Below are 16,104 nucleotides of genomic sequence, written 5' to 3'. Positions count from 1 at the left end.
CAAACGCAGTCACAAAACCGATTTTCCTTCCAAAGCAAAGTGTAATTTAAACTTCCTTTACATTTTCTTTTCCCTTTATTTCTTCAAACAAACACACACACACTCTCTCTCACACACACACACACACGTCTGAAAAGCTAAAATGTCCTAACACGTTGCTGTTTTTTTACATTCAGGAACATTCATGTGAAGTGAAAAACAAATCAAATAAAAACAAAGCAATAACTAAAGAGAGAGAAATGAAATGAAACAGAAGACTCGTCGTCGTCGTATCTTACAAGATGGAGTTCTTTTTTTTTTCCTAGCAGTCCAGACTCCTCCCCCCTCCTTCCAGAGTTGATGAGTTATTATAGTTTTTCTTTTGAGGGGATCCAGATATAAGGTCCTGAATGTTCCTCTATCACCTGTTTGCAGTGCTCGTAAATGTCCTCTAAGGTGTCTCCTTGAACCAGAGCTGCAAAGAAAACGCAGACATTTTTTTTTACATATTCTTGGAAATTTAGAACAAATACATGTTTTTTAACTCATGGAACATCACAGCTTTCAAATGTTTACACAACAAAACATCAGAAAGACGTGAAATATGCTGTAAGTGTGTAAAAAAATGACATATAACAATGCTTCATGTTTCAGTTCAGTCATGAAATGACATAATCTAAACTACTAATAAACCAGCTAAACTACATTATGTAAGTATAGTTTGTCCTCATGTCCACAGATGGATATTTAGACAATAATTCCACCGTTTCTGGCACTTTCTTTAGGCATAAATGAGGGAATAAATGAGAGTGACGATAACTATTACCTGGTTATGGATGTTTAGGTTTAGGGCACTTACAGTAGTTAACACAAGACTGGATTATTAGATTATAAAATGAGCGACAGAGAGACAAGGGGAGGATATAACTGAAGAGGGAAACTGTGTGTTTCAATCTTGGAGAGGAGTTTAAATTATGGCACAGTCTAACAGATGAATTTAAGCAGAGAAAAAACATAAATCAGTTGAAAAGACTATATAACATACACATACACACAATATTCTTGTGTTGTACCAAGAACAAGAAAATGTAAATAAAGAAATACAAATAAAATACCTGTGAAGAATTCACCAAACTCCTGCTCAAGCTTCATCGCCCTGTCAAACGTCTTCCTGGCTTGTTCCTCTGTCAGTCTCTTGTTCATGTCCCTGAGCAAAGACACATAGATCACAGAGCTCGTCTCCAAAAGCTTTTACACAGTATATAAACATGTATTAAATATTTATGGCACACTGCAGCGTACATTTAAGAAGGTCTAAAGGACATCTTAAGTGTTTTCTGGCTGCTCACGACGACATTTTGAGGACAATATAATCACTTATAGTCTGTTGTGTTTAAACACAGTCGACAGATTATTTGTTCCAAAAAATAAGATAAGACAAGTCAAACTAAACTCTGTGGCAGCATAACTGAATTTTAAACACTATAAAATAATATAAAACAATATAAAACAAAAATAAAAGCAGAATATTAGCTGAATACTCACATTAATGAATCGATAGACCTAGGTTTTATGAAGATGGCGATGGGATAAAGTTGTGCTACTTGTAGTCGTTTGATGGCGTTTCCAGACACGTCCAGAATGCAGTGTTTACCCTAAATCAGAGGCAAACATTTACACAACACAAAAATAACCTATTACAAAATATTCAAATCTGTGTAAATCTTAAAAAGAATACAAAATAAAAGCTGTTTTCTTGTGTCTCTGTCAGCGTTCACAGCTTCCCTCACCCTCTCAGCCACGTATTTCACAGACTGGACACTTGTTCCGTACAGATTATCGTTGTACTGTCCCGCTTCGATGAACTTGTGCTCTTGGATGTCCTTCTCCATCTGCTCTCTGGACATCACAAAGTGGTAATCGCGCCCGTCCACCTCGTAGTCTCTCTTCGGCCGAGTGGTGTCTTTGTGGCGACGGAGAGAAAAACAACGTAAGTATCACATGAGATATTAGTGAAACGTTGCGACAAAACATCACTGAAGGGTTCAATGTGCAAATATTCACATTGTAGTGTGATTGAAATGAATACACACAAGCGTGGACACTGATGACATCAGTGTGAATGTGCCTTTAAATTAATGTACACATGTAAAATCTGCTGCGTTCATCCAGAACAGGATGGTGCTACTGTACTACACTGTTGTTTTTACCTACTTCAGTTTTAGTTAAGAAGATTTCTATGTATTTACAAGGATAAAAAAGACTACATTTTTCTACATAAATAAATAAAAGAATGAATGTAAGAATCTGCTCGGCTCATGCACTCACCTTGCAGCCCTGAACTGACAGCAGCTTTATATGGTTCAAAGGGTAAAATTGAAATAAAAAAAGAGATGGGTGAATCAAAAACATGCAAAAATAATAATAAAGAAAACTTGTTTGGGTGATGAAGAGCACATTAAATAGAATGAGGGGGATTCTGGGTAAAAAAACAGCAGGTAATCACAAACAAAAACACACACAAACACAGACTAACTGAGAATTAAAATGTCAAAAAGTCGACGATCATGGTTTTGCTTTACTTCTTATTAATCTTTTTTTTCTATTTCTGATATTCTGGGATATCTTTTTGCCCATAGGAGAAGCAAAATGAACACTTTTTGTAGTTTCTGATAGTGTTCTATGCATTTATTCTGCATAAACAGGCATTAATGATTATAGTTACTATATTTCAGCATTTGAGGGAACAAAAAAGGACAAAAAAAGAGTAAAACAAGGACTGACACATAGCAATTTGGAACAATTATGGTCTTTGTAGACTTAACATTTCAATAAAAGTTTTCACTATCAGCATGTTTTGCCCCCTAGTGGCTGGTCAGTTACAATTCATCAACACATCCACTGAAAAAACAACCCTTTCTCTTGTTTATCTTCCCACAAATTTGTATATCAATTTGTGATTGACAGTTTTCTATCTCAATATTTCATTTTTAAAGCTAAACTGTGACGGAGCAGTGAGTTTAGGATATGTGTTTAGCATGTAGCAGTGAAATCACCACTGTTTCCAGAAACGTTCAGGCATTTTTATCCCTGAACACAGAGATTATGAACCATAAAGATGTATAATGTAGCTTTTTCTTCTTAGATTGAATATGGAAAAGAGTTCATCCAGTAAAATGTCCTTTAAATGAAATAATGATAGAGTAGGAGAACCAGAACAGAATGAATGAATGTAATGAGTAAAGATTCAACCACTGAATCACAACTGGTGACGTAGCACACAAAGATAAATAATCTCACATGACTCTCTACACACAACAAAACTACCTGTGGTTTCAGAGCTCTGTGGTCCATGAAGGCGAATACTTACGTGGCACACAAGACCCAAACTTGTCTGGGAACTCTGAGATCAGATCGTCGTTGATTCTGTCCTTCATCGGACCCAGGATTATGACGGGTCTGGCATAACTGACTGGACACACACAAAACAGAGTTTTTTTTTTATGTTTTTAATGCAGCACAATGGAGGTTTTGGAAATCTGAATAAAAATAAGTACGGACAACAGTCGCTGATAAATAAAGACTTACTTTCCTGTCGGATCACAGGCTCGTACGATAGAATGACTTCATCCTGACTCCCTGGTGGAGAACATAGTGGATAGTATATAAATGTATTATAAAGGAGCAAAAACATACAGTTTTAGTGACATCATCAACATGCCACATGCACATATGTAACAGAATCATGTGGTGTGAGTGTCAAAGCCGAACAAGTCAACAAAGTTTTAATACTTATGTGTATTTGGAGTTTATTATAGGTCACTTTTCCAGCTCTAGACACTTGGAATAATGTGATATAAAACTCAATATGGGATTTGAAAACATTTATAAAGAAATCAATGAACTATCTGTCAGGGCATTACATTATATATTATACTGTTGTTTCAGTGAGATAAGCTCTTTGTTTTTCTTCACATTTTAAAGGTTTGAATCTTAAATGTCTAATATGTTTACAATACAAAATAGACAATATATAATATAATATGACAAACAAAGCAAACAGACACGGTCGTGATGAGCTCCAAAGTCCGCTCAGACTGACATGCATTTGAGTTGTTGATGGCGACATCATGCAGACGTGTTTCTAACATCAACATCTGAGGACAGGGGTCAAGTCAGGGGGGAGTTGATTTAAAAAACAACGTGAAAACAACTATCTGGTAACTAGAACTCAATAACGAGTGTGAACGGTAATCTAGTATATGAACAAGGGTTGAAAAAATATGTATATTTATTGCAAGATGCAGGCCAAGCTCTGCTCATAACCCCCTCTGTTGGACAACTTAATAATTACTTGAATCACGTCTACGCTGTATTATTTTGGACTTAAAGGGAATTATCACCTAGAACTGCAATGTAGAGTTGCACTGTGTCATCCAAATTTAACAAAAGATAAACTAATGTAACAAATCTGGGGTGAATTTTGAGGGTAAACATTAATATTTACCAGGTTAGAGAGATCTAAATGTACAAATATGTAGCAAGAGTTTTACGGAAATCTCTTATACAAGTTAAAGTTCAGTAAGGACACAGATATATCTTCAAATTAATGGATTTCTAAAGTGGGGTGCAACTGTCAATTATTTTCATCCGTCAATTATTTTCTTGATTAACTGATAAGTGGTTTGGTCCAAAAAATCCAACAAATGATGTCCACAAACCAAAATGATTCAGTTTTGATGATTTCTTTGTAATGTGGAGCAAAGACACCAGAAAATATTCACATTTAAGAAGCAATTAAGGAGGTTTGGAAGTAGTAAAATAAACCCTCAAACTGATTAATCAATGATCAAATTCAGTAATCATATCAGGCCTAATTGAATTAAATCGACTCATAAACCAACACAAATCGGGACTATGTCAACTGCAAAATAAATCAATGGGGGAGAATCAGATGTGATACTCAGCCTGAAGATAAATAAACATCATTTACTACCATGCACCAGTGAAAATAAGGCAACTATAAGTGTAAAAAGTCCATGCCATATATTTCTTATCACTATTTGATATCAAATGTGAGTGAAAGTGTGAGTTTAGTGAAGCAGAGACCAACACTCTGCAGACGGAGAAGCAAGACAAGGCCAACAAATGCAGCATGCAACCACGACGCAAACATAAGAAACATAAGTGAAGGGAACGCTGCTGCTGCACCGACTTACTGAACGTCTTTGTCCCATACCCATCATCACCCATCCCCAGGATGTCCTATTGTCCATCCACAGAGATCCAGAGCAGAAGAAAGACAGGAAAGGAGGACAGGAGAGGACAGGACAGCCGCAACGTAAGCAAAAGAGGTTCAAGGCAGAGAGCTGTTACCCTGTCCAGACAGTGAGCAGCCAGCAGGGGGAGCCAGATTCAGCATCATAAATGTAGATACTGAATACAAATGATCCCAGAAGGAAACCTGGGCTGAACCTTTGATAAAACAGCACTGACTTGGCTTCTCTCCTGCAGACTGATCAGAGTCTGAGTCGCAGAATCTTAAGACTGCGACTCCGGCAGAAAAAAGAAAGAAAACACTGACAACAGGAAGGAGGAAGAGGCGTCCACCGAGCCTCCACACCTGCGAGACACACCCCCCCGTTAAGACCCTTTGACCTCACGCGTCATCTACACTCGCACGTCTACACGAGCTCATACTTACGGTCGGAATCGCTGCCGTCCTGCTCACCCTCTTTGTTCTTGTAGAAGGGGAACTTTCGCGTAAAGATGAAATTCTTTTTACGTTTGTCATTGAATGACTGTGAGAGGGGAGAGAGAGCATGGAGCAAAAAAAACAGGTCACGTGTGTCACGTTCATGCAGACAAAACAAACGCACGGCTCGCACAATGAGAGACATCAAGGAGTTCTCCAGCTTAATTAGATCAGAGGTGTCAAACTCCTCCTCTGGCCTCCAGAATAATCTTTTATAATAGTAATAATAAGACATTCATTCAACATTAAAGTACATTCATACATAAGCTTGTTTTGTGTTTTAAATACAGCTATCCTCATTATTACTTCTTAGCTTAGATGTTTTACTCAGTTTTACATTTACTTCTCACTTCTTGTTTTTTAAAGTGAGGTCGTTCCACATCAAAACAAGCACTTTCACTATAAAATTATGCAAAATATCATCACAAATATAAATTTTTTAGCTCATATTGTCCACCGGCAGTTGTTTTTCCACTTTTGACCACACTAGACACTCACTGAGTTTGACACCTCTGCTATAGATAACAGTAATAATGAAAAAGTCGACGTTGTCTTCCAGTTTGGAAAATGAAGACCAGGAAGTAAAGTGTGATGAAAGAAGGAAGTTAGCCACCAGGGACTGAGTGGGTCTATAGGGAAATTACCCTAATTATCACTCGATTTATAACGTCCCTAAAACCATTTTTGATGAGTTAATTGTCTCAATCACCAGGTTCAGGTGTTCTCCATAGAATGTGATGTCAGTTTTGTAAATAATGTTACAGTTTAAAGGAAAATAGTTTAACTGGTTAAACTGTGAATCTAAAGGCTTCAAAACAGGAGTTCATTTTACAACTGGAAGACCACATGAATTTTTATTCACTATAACATGAATGAATACAGAGCTGAAATAGAAATGTTTTGCACATCTGGGAGAATAATCCTACATGATCGACTTCTTGATGTACCACAGTAGCAATAGAGCCATTTAAAAGTATATATATATAAAAAACATGTTGAGTTCATGCTTTGAGAGGCACAACAGAGGTGAGGTTAATTCAAAGTAAAGACACATGCAATGATAGAGAGAGAAAAATGGAATGCAAGAGAATGAAATTCAAATAATGAATCCGATTTCTCATCTTCATTATTTTTAAGGAAAGAAAATGAAGCGTGTTTGTAGAGTTTGGGGAGAGTCAAGCTCGAGTGATGATCGACATGTTAGTACATTATTGAAACACAACAGTATGAGAGGAAATATGTGGTTAAAAAGCACGGGGAGTGTCAGCATTCACTGACTTATTGTCAATATACGGTGGCTGTGTCTCACAGTGGTGAAGAAATACTCTTTATACACACAATTAAAACTGACTGAGGTCACTTTTTCAGAATAAGTTGTGAATAACAGCTGGAGAGGAGAACAGGAGAACAACAGTTTTACAGAAACAATGTTGTCTTCTTTTACACAATCTGCCCCAAAACGCAGCTTTCATGAAGCCACTTACCCCTTTAGAGTCAAACGACCCTGGCTTGGCGTTGAACTTCACAGTCTTTAGACGAGCTCGCTCTTTCCTCTCCACCCTGCCAAGCACAGAGCCAAGTTAGTCAAATCGAAGTGTTCACATTGACACGACTGTACACTCAAATACAGGACATTTTGGTGAGGTCTCCAAAAATGGACTTTTGAACGTCTTAAAAGTATAATACATGGCCTATGATGGTTCCTCAATAATCAATAATAATGAATACAGCTGTATTAAAATACAAGAAATCAAGAAATGTGTCTAAATGAAGAATAAATACTAAAATGGTAAAGATTTAGAAGTTTCCTCTCTCCTTTAAACCTTGTTATAAGTGAGAATCGCGTACTCACTTTCAATATTACTTGGATATAATGTATATGTGTAAAAAAACAAACAAAAACAGGATAAATAACATTAGGAGGAGCCAAATATATCAGAATTAGACAATTTATATGATGTAAATCACATATTTAAGACTTTTATAATGGATGAGTGTCTTTCCTTGGCCAGATTTGTTCATGGCAATGGAAACAAGGGCAATACTAGTGTCCACCATTTGAATTTTTGTTCACATAAGCACAGAGTTATGAACTAGTGATGCTGGTGAGGAGTCAAAATGGAGGGAAATGAGTTTAAAATGCTCCAATTCTCCAATTAAAATCACATGATGATACAGAACTCTTTATCTCATTCTAAATCCTCCTTCTGGACTCAATCACCTGTATAATTGTCAAAACACTGACATGAGACACACGTGTGCCGCTCACCGTCTCTTGCTGGGGATGACGCCCATCTCCTCGCTGTCCCCGTGTGGGGTGACGCGGCGCGCCTGCCACCACTCGTCGTCCGAGGCGTTGATGACGTGGAGGATGTCGCCGTACCTGAAGCTGAGGCCCTGGCTGGGCAGACCGCTGTCCTTTGACTTCTCGTAATCAAAGAGCGCTCTGTTCATTCGAGGAAAAGATAGTTTTAGAACACAGAGAATTGTGATTATAGGCCATGGAGCGGCTGTCTTTTGATGTTCTGAATTCTCTAAAACTCAGCCAACCTCACGTAGAGCGACCTCTTCTGATTGGTCCGCAGCGACCCTGACCCAGAGCTCATGCTGTGGTTCATCATCTGCTCCCGCAGGTCATGGATTTTGGCCTCAAAACGCCCGTACTCTGCAAGACAAGATGAGAGTGGATCACGAGTGACAGTCTGGTCTGCGCTCAAGACTCCGGGGCATGGAAGGGAAGGAGGGAAGGAAAGAGGAGGAGGTCAACCTAATGATGCTGCTGCTGCTGCTAAAAGTGACAGTGTGCCTGTAAGGGGGGAGGAGGATTTATGTGAGGTCGATGAGGACGATTTGTGAATGCTGCTGTGCATAATTGCTATTTTAGAGTTAACTAATTTCTCTTATTTAAGTATGTATGGATTCATGTTGAGCAGGGTTTCTCACTCCTGGTCCTGGGGAGCCACTGTCCTGCATGTTTTAGTCGCATGTTTCCCTGCTCCAACACACCTCATTCAAATAAGTGGGTTGTTATTAGGCTTTGAGCAACATTTGAGCAGAAAGCTGGAAGGACAAGATCTAGAGAATGTGTTCTATGTGCTCTCACATACACTACTGTTCAAAAGTTTGGGCTCACTGAGAAATGTCCTTCCATTTTTTAAGGAGAAGCACTTTTTTCCAATGAATTTAACATATTATTAATCAGAAATACACTCCATACATTGTTAATGTGGTAAAGAACTATTCTAGCTGCAGACGTCTGTTTTTAATGGAATATGTACATAGGTGTATAGAGGCCCATTTCCAGTGTTCTAATGGTACATTGTGTTTGCTGATCAAGTTAGAAGGCTATTGGATTATTAGAAAACCCTAGAAAACCCTCGTGCAATGATGTTAGCACAGCTGAAAACAGTTTTGCTGGTTCTTTGACAAAAGCAGAATTATTATTTTGAATAAAAATAATTATTTCTAATTTTCTATTAATTTTGCAACTCTTTTGTAGTAGTAGTAGTGTACATCCCCGTCTTAAAGCAGCTTTCAAAAAAATATTGCACTGAAACTTTGCTGCAAATAGAACGTGATATTCACTCATAACTACCACCTGAACATGTTTGTTTGCCTCTTTGCGTGAGCTCCGGTTACATGTGACGTCCGAGGCCACGACCTACGTCGCTCTCAGCAAAGTGACGGAGGATGTCGGGATGAGCAAACACACCGCTGTGTTGACAACACAATGCTTTAAGAACCCTGAGAGAGGTTACTATGATCATATATCTCATAATCACTTAATGAAGATCAGTCACGATGTGACCGACCACCAACTGCACGACCGGGACTAGAGAAATCAGCTAATCAGCTAAAACTCATGAAACAAACGACCACACATGCATGCTCCTTCATCACAGACGGTTACACAATAACAGAGCTGAACCTGACGAGGAGGATGAGTAAGAGGAAATCCCACATCATCCTGGTTTTATCACCTGCAAAATCACGATTTCCTTCAAAAACAAGACATTTTTCTGCATTGTTTACTCTCTTTTCCAACTCCTCCACATACCTGTCTGCATGTCTACCATGACGTTAAATCGTCCAATGCTGTCGTCTGCTCTCCCTTCTCTCTGTTCTCAAAGCACAGTCCAACTGTGTGACTCTGCTGAGTGAAAGGGAAACACCTCTGCTTCTCCCTCTCTCTGTCTCTACTGTCATTGCTTATAAGCAGCTCAGGGGCGGAGACAAGTGGAACTGGACAGACCAACAGAATAACTGTTTTTTAAAGCGTCCACTGACGTCTAATATATCACCACTCTCGTTTTATTCTTACCTCTGATCAAGTGTTAAATTAATACAAAAGTGAGGTTGGTTCTGAGCTTTTTGTGTGTTTGTGGTTGAGGATGTGTGTGAATGCACAAGTAAAACACTTGTCCCTGAACTATCTGTTTTCCTTTACCACCGGCGTCTGCACCTTTTAAGAATCAAGACACATTTCATGTAAAAAAAAAGAAAGAAAGTTTAAGCTAAGAAGCTGAAAGCTCATTCAGAAGCATGCAAAGCTGTTAGAACCATACACACACACACACACAAGTCAAATTGCTTCAAATTAAGTGTCAGTTTACGTTTACAACAAAGACAAGACAAGACATCCTTGTGCACGACTGCTGACTTTGATACGAGGGAGGAAGCTTGGTGCAAGCCATGCATGCCGTGGCAAGTGCAACTGGGGGAAAAGGAGGGGGGGGGAACACAACACTGCACGTTCCATCTCTGTGAGAACAGACGTCTATCGCTCTCTCTGCTGGTGAGAGTGTGTAAAAAAAACTCTTGCAGGCAATGTGTGAGACATTTCAGGGGAGAATAAAAGGGAACATAAGCTGTTTAATGTCGAAGCTACAGTCGGTGCAGAAACAAGCTTCATCTGCTGAGTTCTGCACCTAATGAGACAATCCAATCAATTCACAGGGTCGCCTCCTTCACAGGACACAGCCAGCCATAAATGAGATGGGGGTCTGCTCTACTGGGGATTTCCCTATTGCTCTGCGATGTAATCAACCTTTAAATTCACCCTCCAAAGAGTCAGCACCTGAACCGATCCACAACCAGCCGCTTCTGCCTTCACAGGTGTTTACTGCTTCTTAAAATTAACATTCAGCAGCCGTCACTTGGGCTCCAGAGGAGAAGAAGAAGACATATGGCCATGCACACGGAATTTATGGAGGCTGTAAAATATCCAATGCTGCCAACTCTGCCACAACTGCAGTCCAATGACCTCACTGTGGGTGGTTTGTACTGTTTTTTTAATTACGTTGGAATAGAGCGCTTAATAAAACTAGACTGATATACGACACAAGAGTAAATAACCTCCTCGTGACCAGAGACTTTTTAAAATAAAAATGGATTTAGTCTTCAGGCTGTGGAATAAACTCCTGCTGTGTAAATTCACAGATGTCATCTGAAACCATGCATCTATTTTCCTCGAAATGGGAACATCATTTACAAACATTTCTATTACATTATATTGAAGAAGAGTTAAAAGTAGGGACCAAGACCATTAACTGTCTAAGTGCTACTTCTGGGCTTCACTTCACACCGGAAGACGATGGCCATTTTTATAACATTCAAACATTTTTAAAAAGGGGTAAAAGAAAGGGTGGTTTGACAGCTCATGACCTGGGGAGCACAGAAACAAAAGGTGAAAGGTCTGAAGTGCAGTGACGGGGTAGAGAGTGAGAATCAAAACAGGCTGGGGACACAAGGTAAGGATCAGGTGTGTGTGTGTGCTTCAGTGGGAGTGAACAGGCTGTCTGTGATGGCATTCACTGAGTGACTCTTCACTGAAGCCGAGTCCTAGTGAATGATGCTAAAGAAAAAGAAAAGGGAAAAGCTCAGAGCAGCCACAGGTGCCAATGGCACAGACCTGGTGCAGGAGAGTGGGCCCGCCGCGGTGAGCAAAGAGCAAGTTCTGATGGGTAAGAAGAGAAGAGCAGTTGTTAGTCCAACTCAGAGGGAGTTCAGAGGCCAGTCAGTCACATGTGAGCTTGTGGTGGAGTGAATCCTTCGCTCAACAGATTTTAAGTAACCTCGATACAGACTGAAAAAAGCACCACTGGTCTCTGAGTTTGTGAGTTTGACACCTCGGTGACATTGACAGATCTGTGACCGCGTCACTGCACTCACACACACACACACACTGCTGCGCTTGACCCTAACCAGAGGAGACACATGGCTGGTCACAGCTGTCTCATCCACTGCATGTTCATTTATAGAAGATTGACAGACAGACAGTGTTTGGGAGATTTGACTTGACGCGACTGTGCCCTGAACGGGTTATTACAATTTCCATGCTAATGATACAGCAAGCGCACAAACAGGATGCTGTTTAGTGAATCAAAACACGGAAATAAATAAACTAATGAGGTTGAGGGGGAAAAAAAAAGGTTGGTAAGAAACTTTAAATTAACATTATCGCCCATGGTTGTTTTGTTTTAGTTCTTTTCTAAAGAGGAGACAAAGGAAACACTGGGTTTCCGACAGATTCTGAGGAACATAACAGAGAGGATACAGGATGCAGGCATCACCGTCTCCCTGTGGGTTTGTTTGTCTTTTGTCCATAAAAGAACATGAGCCATAATTTCTCATAAACTGTAAGAACTACACTTTTCTCTTTTCCAGCCATAACTTGGCCTGAATATGAAAGAATCCTTCATACATGTGGAGCAGACCCTGGGTCATTATATTCCCCTTTATTCTGCACATTTGTGGGTTTACCAGAGCGTTTAAACCACATGGCTCTTTTCTTTCGTGTGCTCAGACTCACCCTCTGGTCTGTACTGGGCGATGATGGTGACCACCTGTCCTGCTCCTTTCAGCGCGGCTGCTGCCTGTTCATGCGTGGCTCCCCGCAGGTCAATCCCATTTACCTGTTTTAACAATGTGGTGAAATATACAGGGTTATTGTTCATGGGAGTTTGCATAAGCATTATGTTATACAGAACAGTTACCTCACACCTGTGCAAGTCCAAGGCTTTCTCTTTAATATCAGGTTGTGCTAATGTTCACAATGGCCTTGGTGGTTAATGAGGTTAAAATCTGACTTGGATGCAGATATGATGTTATGACAGTTTATGTCTGAAAGCAAAAAGGTCAGATTCACTATAAAAACACATTTCAGGGCATGAGGAAACACCATAATGTTGGAATGACCATTATTCCCTGCAGCTTGACTAGTTCATCAGTGACATAAAAAATGGAAAGCAGGCAGCTATATCTTATTTTGGTCAACTTCCTATGTGTTGCTGCTTCCTTAAGTCACCTTAGAGAACATATTTGGATAGGAGGGGCATTTATTCATTATTCCTTGTGTGGATTTCGGTTTCCTGACTGGATAAAGTGTAGTGGAATAGTAGGAAAGTTTGCTGTCAGTCAAATAAAAACTATGTTCCTCGGTTCCTCAGGGTCTCTGGGCTCTGACAGAAAACCGAGAAGAAAGTGTTCCCCTTATATCCCACGAGCAGGAAGCAGATCGGCTTCCACAAAGTCTCAGATGGACAGGCTCAATTTAACTCCTCGCATTTAAAATGGTCACCTCAGAGAGGGAAATCCAAGGATGATTCTGTTTCAGCTGCCATGCAGAGGACGGAAATTTGATTTGAAATGTTTACGGTTACCTCTAAAGGCCTGTGCAAACGCCGCCACAGCAGAGAAACGTGTTCTTTTTCTTGACGTGGCAACGACAAGAACATACTTCAAGAGAAACTCAAGTGCAGAACTCTCGGGAAGACTAATCGAGGGCTGCAAGGAAATAATGACGTCATTCTTTTCTTTTAGCCCTGAGAGAGAGAGGGAAAACATTTCTCTGTTCTTGCAAAGTATGCACAGACCTTAATAAGTCTCTCTTCTAACAGTTGTCTTGAGTTGGCAGCAGACCAAAGACTAAAGGTGCAAAAAAAGTGAGCCCCATTGGAGAAGCACAGGCTGAGGAGTGTGTGTGCTCAATACGTGGGAAAAGACAGGTCAAGTTATTGTTAGACTTCAAATCCAGGCCACTGTTCCTCTGTCAGAACGTTAACTGCCTGCTTTCAGCCACACATCAGTCCCACACTGATTCCCTGGAGCACCGTAACACCAACATGCAACAAGACAACGTCATTTGTTGCATATTGTGCGAGCCAAAACAGTGACAATTAGCAACAACGAGGCAGAACAATAACTTCCTTCATTATCTCAGCCATGCAGTCATCATCATCATCATCATCATACAGTGTTTTTGTAACCTGTCACATGACACCCGTGTTGTTCCTCTCTGCTCGTAAAGGTTAGCGCTGTTTGTCAGAGCTTGTGGCGTGATGAATGAAGGAGGGAGCAGCAGCAGAGGAGGAGGAGGAGGATGTTTGCCAAAACATCACTGACATCAGCTTTTTTAAATGAGTGTTTGTTGGACTCGCTTCAAAATGCTCTACCTAACGCCATCCTTCCCACAATACAAGCCTGCATGTTTTCTAATGTCACTCTGTTCCCTTCAAACCGGGAACATTCTGTTCTGTAAGTGGGACATCATGACGACAAGACGACATTTTTAAGAAGATAATATATACGCCAATAATGTCCACTCAATTGGAGCTAGATTGGATGAAATTTGGACAATGCTTAAACCAGCTCACCAATCTAATATTAACTGTTTGAGAAATTCCAAGATGAAGGACAATATCACATAACTTTACATAAATAAATTTATGTATCTGTCTTATGCAGGGCAGATATTTGAGAATTACCAAAGAGGATACAACTCGAGGAAAACTTTATCGCTTTTAAATTACTTACTTAATAGCAAATACCGTCTTAATTCTGTTCTGACACACCACTCTGTAGTTTGGAACACAAGCATCTTTAATAATTAATCAGAATACAGTAGTATATTTAGGGCAGATGCCAATTAATGATGAATTAAGTAGTTTCATTAAATATACGAGTTAAGTATAAAGAGCCATCTTCAGCTCTTCCTGTAATTTATAGATATATATAATAATAATAATAATGCTATTTTTGTGTCATAATCCATCGCTAAAAGTTGCAAGCAACTGATAAAGTCTTCATAACTACAGTATGTATGCTGCTGACAAAAGTTAACCATAATTATCTTAGGTTTAAAGCTTTAAACCCAAACAAAAATAATTACAGTGAGGTTTAGAACAGCAAAATAACAGTCCATAGACTCAGTATTGGAGAAACGGGGCAGGGAATAACAAAAACTAACCAGATTATCAGCTCTGGAAATTAATCCAGACCAATAGGACTATTATACTGTCTGTTGCTATGCTGGAAACATGCAGGTGTCTACTGTTTTAAGTCGTATTTGTTCTCAGAGTGGTGAAACCAGTCTGGAATTACATTTTAAATCCTAAATTTAAATAAAAAGACATAATAAAGTCCAAAGGTACACAGATTATTCACAACAACTTGTATGTGTGTCTCTTGCGCACTCACCGATAAAATCTGGTCGCCTCTCCGCAGCTCTCCGCTCAGATCGGCGGGGCCTCCCGCCAGGATGAACGACACGAAGATTCCCTCGCCGTCCTCGCCGCCCACGATATTGAAGCCCAGGCCCGTGGAGCCTTTGTGGAGCACGACCTTCCTGGGTTCCCTGTACAGACAGTTGAGATAGTACATGAGCTCGGGGGAGTCGGAGGGTCTCTGCATGTTCAGCTCAGGTTTGTGGAGGGAGGTGGACACGGAGATGGACGACGACGCTGCAGCTGGAAGGTTGATGGAGGCCGGAGTGATGCTCTGCTCAGACAAACGCACGCTCCTGGTGGAGCTCCACAGGGGGATGGTGCTCTACTTTAGGATCACTTGTCCCCAATTCAGAAAAGGAAGCTGGTTGTGTGCTCACAGTCATGCACTCATTCTCTTTCCGATTATCTCTCACACATCATTTTTTTGGGGTGTGTACAAACACACCAAACTTTAAGATTTGACTCATTGCACCTAAGATGAACACATGTGGTGAAATAGTATTATTATTATAAGAGGATATGGTGTACATAGAGAAACAATGATGGAAGTGACAGTGGGGATTCTTTTAGTTGTAAAACCAAGATTTCTTTTACCTAACCATGTTTGTTATCATGTATTTAAATCTCCTCAGGAGAACAGATAAGTTCAGTAGTATCATAATTAAAGAAATGCTGCCATCTGCTGGTGAAAGTGTGAACTACAGGAGAGTGAAGCAGTAATAACACTCAAGGTCATCAGGCCACATTCATCAGTATCCTCAACCTTTTTAATTTAATCACAAAATGACGTTACATTTGTTTGTTAGACTATATCACGTCGCAAAATACTGATGATGAATGATGAAATAGGAGGGTTTTAATCCT

The 16,104-nt window shown here is 39.9% G+C and overlaps 1 protein-coding gene across 2 annotated transcripts in view; it reads right to left on the bottom strand.

Annotated features, from left to right (window-relative positions):
* Positions 1 to 285: 285 nt before the first annotated feature.
* The window catches only part of dlg2 (discs, large homolog 2), a gene marked incomplete at its 5' end in the record, with an annotated part of 80,927 nt that continues 65,108 nt past the window's right edge, over positions 286 to 16,104 (bottom strand). Inside the window, 12 exons of one of the 2 annotated variants that reach the window (XM_083910836.1) lie at positions 286 to 454; positions 1,095 to 1,186; positions 1,525 to 1,634; positions 1,770 to 1,942; positions 3,350 to 3,451; positions 3,568 to 3,618; positions 5,684 to 5,780; positions 7,219 to 7,294; positions 8,004 to 8,180; positions 8,285 to 8,399; positions 12,546 to 12,648; positions 15,212 to 15,368. In XM_083910836.1, the coding sequence (XP_083766962.1) occupies positions 348 to 454; positions 1,095 to 1,186; positions 1,525 to 1,634; positions 1,770 to 1,942; positions 3,350 to 3,451; positions 3,568 to 3,618; positions 5,684 to 5,780; positions 7,219 to 7,294; positions 8,004 to 8,180; positions 8,285 to 8,399; positions 12,546 to 12,648; positions 15,212 to 15,368 (1,360 nt within the window). In that variant the 3' untranslated portion in view covers positions 286 to 347. Of the gene's footprint in view, positions 455 to 1,094; positions 1,187 to 1,524; positions 1,635 to 1,769; positions 1,943 to 3,349; positions 3,452 to 3,567; positions 3,619 to 5,198; positions 5,245 to 5,683; positions 5,781 to 7,218; positions 7,295 to 8,003; positions 8,181 to 8,284; positions 8,400 to 12,545; positions 12,649 to 15,211; positions 15,369 to 16,104 lie in introns of those variants that run through there. The other variant, XM_083910837.1, reaches the window with a different exon arrangement.

Source organism: Microchirus variegatus (genome assembly GCF_963457635.1).
Source record: "Microchirus variegatus genome assembly, chromosome: 2".
Classification (NCBI taxonomy): domain Eukaryota; kingdom Metazoa; phylum Chordata; class Actinopteri; order Pleuronectiformes; family Soleidae; genus Microchirus; species Microchirus variegatus.
Note: the sequence above shows the minus strand (reverse complement) of the source record. Positions and strands in the feature narration are given on the sequence as shown.